The sequence below is a fragment of the Papaver somniferum genome, chromosome 5 (assembly GCF_003573695.1).
Source record: "Papaver somniferum cultivar HN1 chromosome 5, ASM357369v1, whole genome shotgun sequence".
In the NCBI taxonomy this organism is placed as follows: domain Eukaryota; kingdom Viridiplantae; phylum Streptophyta; class Magnoliopsida; order Ranunculales; family Papaveraceae; genus Papaver; species Papaver somniferum.
In genome coordinates, this window is record NC_039362.1 from 110,336,132 (window position 1) to 110,342,131 (window position 6,000).

General features: G+C 34.3%; 1 protein-coding gene across 1 annotated transcript; it reads left to right on the plus strand.

The window, feature by feature from the left end:
- The first annotated feature begins 2,753 nt into the window (after positions 1-2,753).
- On the plus strand, positions 2,754-4,939 carry LOC113282406 (serine/threonine-protein kinase HT1-like). Its single transcript, XM_026531399.1, has 3 exons — positions 2,754-3,392; positions 3,979-4,440; positions 4,539-4,939. The coding sequence occupies exons 1-3, from the start codon at positions 3,015-3,017 to the stop codon at positions 4,785-4,787; spliced, it is 1,089 nt and encodes a 362-aa protein (XP_026387184.1). The 5' UTR covers positions 2,754-3,014; the 3' UTR covers positions 4,788-4,939.
- Positions 4,940-6,000: the final 1,061 nt, after the last annotated feature.

Consider the following 6,000-nt stretch of genomic DNA (forward strand, 5'->3'; position numbering starts at 1 on the left):
ATTTGTAAAAAATATGTTAGGAAATTTCAGATGAAAATAGAAAGTTAAATGATCTTCCCTGCCGCTAGATAGGGACGATAATCCGATTTTTCTTACATAACTTGCCATTAGTTTAGTTTATTTTATGGAAGGGTAATCTTAAAGGTCAATTAGAAAACTTTCAGGATTAATTGTATATTTGACCTGGGCCAAAGGGATAAAGTTTTGCATATATATTCTTAGCCATTTTCTCTCGTCAGTACAGGGAATATTTATTATGGAAGTTATCGCGTATTTGTAAAAAGAAATATGCCGGGAAACTTAGCTAAAAATCGAAAGCTAGTTAAATGGCATTTTTAGTTGCTAGTGATGTTAGTTAGGTTTTCCCAACACTATACTCAGTATTTTATTTTGATAAAAATAGGAAAATTCGTTAAAAGTTAGCACTCATCAAAAATAAGAGAATTAAGAGAAAAATACGAAATGGGGGTATAACATAAGATGTTTCCAATGACAACATCATAGTTGTAGATTGAGGTATTCAAACAATAACCATCAAAAAGACTAATATGTAAAGACCAGTTAGACAAATTGTACTTAACATAAACTATTAACTGAGCTATGCTCTTCGTGTACTTGTATAAAGTCTGCAGTTATCTTCTTTTCAAACAGTCCACTGAATAGCAAATGGTTAAAGACCCCAAATTTTTATTATCATATTGTTGCTCTTCTTATTAAACCATTCTCATATATTATAATACAACAGAACTATCCATGAGGTAATGTCAAGACTTTCTAGTTTCAAAGCGCTGCAAGAATACATGATCCACACAACAAACATAAGCTAGAGTTGATTTTACCACTTTGAAGAAAACGGTGCACCTTTATAGAAAAGAAACCAAACCAAAAAAAATACCTCAAAGTGATTTTTGGGTTCTTAATTTTTTAATTTATAAGGAAATACAAGAAGTCATCCACACCAATTGAAAAATAGCAATTAGCAAACTGAAAATCATTACCTTGTTATCCATAACAAAAGAGTAATAAACCATAGTTAAAAAATCTTCCAGCAACGACAACAAATTGACAATTACACCTAACTCTTTATATGGGCATATAGGCTTTTCCTGAAATTAAAACGCGAAATTCCATCACTAAAAATTATCTTCAACAGTTACAAACTTAGTTCTTGAAATTATGTAAATTACTGGATTACTATCTTTAAAATAAAGACACCAATCCCACTTGTCAAGCCAGAAACAAATGCTCATACCAATATGGAAAATAGTTTCAGTAGCTCTATACATACCGCTCATCTAAACAACACAAAAACAACGTCCTCATATAGGATGGATCCCGTCGTACTTCAAGTTAGCAGGGGTCCACTTTTGGGTCCCACAATTGAAAATTATTTGACGGGATTGCTTTTGTGTTGTCTAAACAGTCAAACTTTTGAAATAGTTTAGTGTTTTTTTAGCATAGTTTCTTAATTTAAGAATGCTTGTTCACGGACTATGCCCAACAAACTGAGAAGTATAATTGGGAAAGAAAGAGGTTATCTCCAAACTTTTGATGGTTAATCTGTCTTCTTATCTCCCAATAACATCTTTCTCACCACCATAACCCCAAATCTACTTGCAGTGCGAAGCTTTAATCACCAGTTTCAACTTTGAAATTCCAATTCCACCTTTACTTATACTTAGAGAGAACTGCCTTCGTCAATACTTCCCATCTTCTCTATTTAGTTATTATCGGATAATCCATAAAAAATGTGCATTATCTTTTTAAGGCTAGTTTGGTATTGCTGTGAGTTTTAGAAAAGTGCTTTTCTGTTGTGCTGTGCTGCGCGCTGCTGTGTTGTGCTGTAGAAATAAATCGGCATGATGTTTGGTAAACTATAATTTAAAAAGCACTGTGAAATTAACAAACTGTAAATTCTGTTTGGTAAACTTGTATTTTAAAGTGTTGATGATGTAGTTAATGACGAAAATAGACATATTTCAAAAATTAGTTTTCAATACACTTTAATTAGAATAAATTATATTTTTAATTCTAATATATTTAATAAAATATAAGTAATATTTATTTTATTATTTTATTTATTTTATACAATTATTGTTATTATTTAATAAAAAAATTATGATTATGTTTTCTTAAGAAAATATTATTATATTGTAATTATTATTTTAAAATGAAAAATGAAAAATAAATAAATAAAATAGAAATTAGAAATATAATGATAAGTATACAATATTCAAGGGTAAAACATGTCTTTATAATAAAATAACAAGGTTAAAATAGAGAATCAATTAAATCAAATTATATAGGTCCACAGCTTCTGCTTTTTCAGCTTTTAAAAGCTAGTACTGAGTAGCTTTTAAACGCAGGCCTAAAATGAAAGTGCTTCTCTCCAAAAACACTTTGAATTTTTTTTACCAAACACAATTTTTGATAAAAATTTGTTACAAAGTGCTTTTGGTTGAAAAAAAGCAATCCCAAACGGGGCATTAATATCCCTTTCATTCCACTCCACGGCATTTGATATAATTAGAAGTACATCCGAGGAGCATGTATGTCATTGACCATCATAAATATGAAGGGAAATGGCACTTCATACAATTAAAAGTGCTCGTCCAAAGGGTAAAACTATACCAAGTGTATTTAATATTTGGGTACCCGGTTTGTCTCCTTATCGTGGATTTCCCACGTTACGTTTCTTTTCCAGACAGAGAAATCAAAAGAAACTGCCAATTTCTCTCTTAAAACAACAAATGCTTTTACTGCACCACAAAAGCTTCACCAACAACCGAACACACTCTCTATTCTCTAGTCTAATCATCATCGTCCGCATCTTCTCAGAAATTTCTCATCTCTTGAAAAACAAAACAAAAAAGTAAGACTTATTTATGCACTCCCACAAAGTGTTCATTAAGAAAGAAAAATGGTGTTTATGTATTAGTGTATTAACTATTTTTTGCTTGATTAGCAAAGTATTGAAGATTCTGTAAGAGGGTTTTTAAGAAAAGAAAAGATTAATGAATTGGTTTAAGCAGATAAATACAAGTAGCAACAACATCAATGGTGTCCGTAGAGCTGCAAGGAGATTGTCACTAGGTGAATACAAAAGAGCAGTATCATGGTCCAAGTATTTAGTATCATCTGGTGGAGAAATCAAAGGAGCAGAAGGAGAAGAAGAATGGAGCGCTGATATGTCTAAATTATTCATAGGCCAAAAATTTGCATCAGGGAGACATAGTAGAATTTATAGAGGGATTTATAAACAAAGAGATGTTGCTATTAAGATGATCAGTCAACCTGAAGAAGATGAACATTTAGCTTCTTTTGTAGAGAAGCAGTTTAACTCTGAAGTTGCTTTGCTTTTTCGACTCCCGCATCATCCTAATATCATTATGGTAATCCCTTTTCATTATTAATCTTGTTTATCAACTTTTATTAATCATATGTACTGCATCTTGATAGTATATGTCTGAGATCCTAAGTGTAAATTTAGTTTCACATCGCGCCCGGGCAATAACCCTGTTTCAGTTAGCCGGTTTTCAAAGAGAGTTAGGTCCACATGAAGTCTAGCACGTATCACTTGATTCAAAAAGTTTGGCTTACCTCGGCAGTGAGGGGATGAATTGGACAGTCCCTTGGAAGTCGGCTCTCAAAGAAAGTTTGGTTTTTAGGATTTAACAACTGTTATTCTTATTAGCACGTTGGTTTTTTAGTCTAGTAGGTTATGCGTGCCTAGCCCTTTTAGCTGGTTCAAGATGTTGTTTACTTTAGGATGAACTGGTAGACAGAAAGCAAATTCTGTTTTGCTCCTCATTAATGATTATATTTTCATGTCAACTCTAGTACTGCAATTCTTCTTTTATGGGATATTGATACATATGAAACAGAGACGAAAAAATTGGTTGTCTTCTGTACAGTAATATTATTACACCAAGCTTTAGTTTTTGAATTTGGGTGTGTTTTTCTTTTTCTATTGTTCAGTTCGTAGGAGCATGTAAGAAACCTCCCGTCTTTTGTATAATCACCGAGTATCTAGCAGGGGGATCCCTGAAAAAATACCTCCACCAGCATGAACCTCATTCGGTTCCGTTAGACATAGTTCTAAAATTTTCCCTCGACATAGCTCATGGAATGTTGTTTCTTCACTCACAAGGAGTACTTCATAGAGATCTTAAGTCAGAAAATTTGTTGCTCGACGAAGATATGTGTGTCAAAGTTGCTGATTTCGGGATCTCATGTTTAGAATCTCAATGTGGGAGCGGAAGTGGTAAAGGTTTCACAGGCACTTATCGTTGGATGGCGCCAGAAATGATCAACGAAGAACATCATACAAAGAAAGTTGATGTTTATAGTTTTGGTATAGTCCTGTGGGAGCTGTTAACAGCATTAACACCATTCCAAGACATGACTCCTGAACAAGCTGCTTTTGCAGTCTCCCAGAAGGTACTTACCATTTGCTTCATTGTCAGTATTCTATATGCCTTGACATATGTTTTAAACCTCATTTTACTTGTATCAATGACTTCCTTGATCTGTTGCAGAATGCAAGACCGCCGTTGCATCCGGCTTGCCCAATAGCTTTCAGTAACCTAATCAAGCGATGTTGGTCAAGCAATCCTAATAAGAGACCACACTTTGAAGAGATTGTTTCAATTCTTGAAGGCTACGCAGACGCATTTGAAGAAGATCCTACATTCTTTTCATCTTACAAACCTTCGCGACATCAACAATTCAAGCGATACATCCCTAGGTGTATTACTGCCCGTAAGTCTGCTACATTTGCATCTTAGATTTCTCTTCACGGTTTAATTTTGTGCTACCTAACATAGTTTAATAGCTATATATTATTAGTACCATGTATGTTTTTCTGCTTTCCATGATTCTTGGTTAAATGAAATGAAAACCAAATAGCCGAATAGGGATGTAAAAGGGTTCATTAGAGCAACTGCAGTGGTGCGATCAAAACCAAAGATCAAAGATCAAAAAAAAGACCAAAATTTGGGTTTAGTCCGTGGTGTGACGCAACGGTAAATGATTAAAATTTCGTCAGGCGGACTTTAAAAGTCCGCCCCATCCTTTGTAAATTTTAACAGGCGGACTTTAAAAGTCCGCCTCATTAAATTTCCATCGGGCGGACTTTAAAAGTCCGCCCCATTCTTTGCAAATTTTAACAGGCGGACTTTAAAAGTCCGCCTCATTCCTTTTTTTTTTTTATTTAATTAAAATTTCATCGGGCGTAATTTAAATCTCCGCCCGTTAACAAGCGTACTTTAAATTTACGCCCAGCATCAAGCGTACTTTAAATTTACGCCCGACTATATTAGAATTTGGGATTTGGTCGCGACCATATTTGGTCTGGAATTTGATCTTTGGTCCAAATTTGATCTTTACTCCGTCCCACTGTGTTAGGATCTCATCCCATAAATTTGGTTATACTCGCCCACTGTGGATGCTCTTAGAGATTTGGATCTTGGCATGTAAGAAACTGCCAGGCACCGAATCTGGATTTTCTGTCTCACACCAATTATGCGTCTATTGATTGATCACCTACAATGTTGTAATGTAAATATATGAAGGAACAAACGATTCAAATTTGTCAAGATTTGTGGATGTTAGATCGTATTTTTGTTACCTTTAATTTTTATGTAATCATATCAGAAGCAAAATCACCCCTGAAGCTAAAAGAACTAGTACTCCTAACAAGCTAAGCTAGCTAGCAAGTGTCTGAAATGTGAAAGCTTATGAATCACAAATTTAGCTAATCTAGTATTCCGACTTAGTACAATATTAACTCCAAGCCTAATTTCTGCTGCACTGGCCCAGTGGTAGTCCATTATCCTACACAGTTGGCTCGCCTAAGAGCAACTGCAGTGGTGCGAGTATAACCAAAGATCAAAGACCAAAAAAAACGACTAAATTTGAGTTTAGTCTGGTGTGTGACGCTACGGTGGAAGACTAAATTTGATCGAGCGTAACACTGTGCATCCGCCCGTTGTTTTAAAA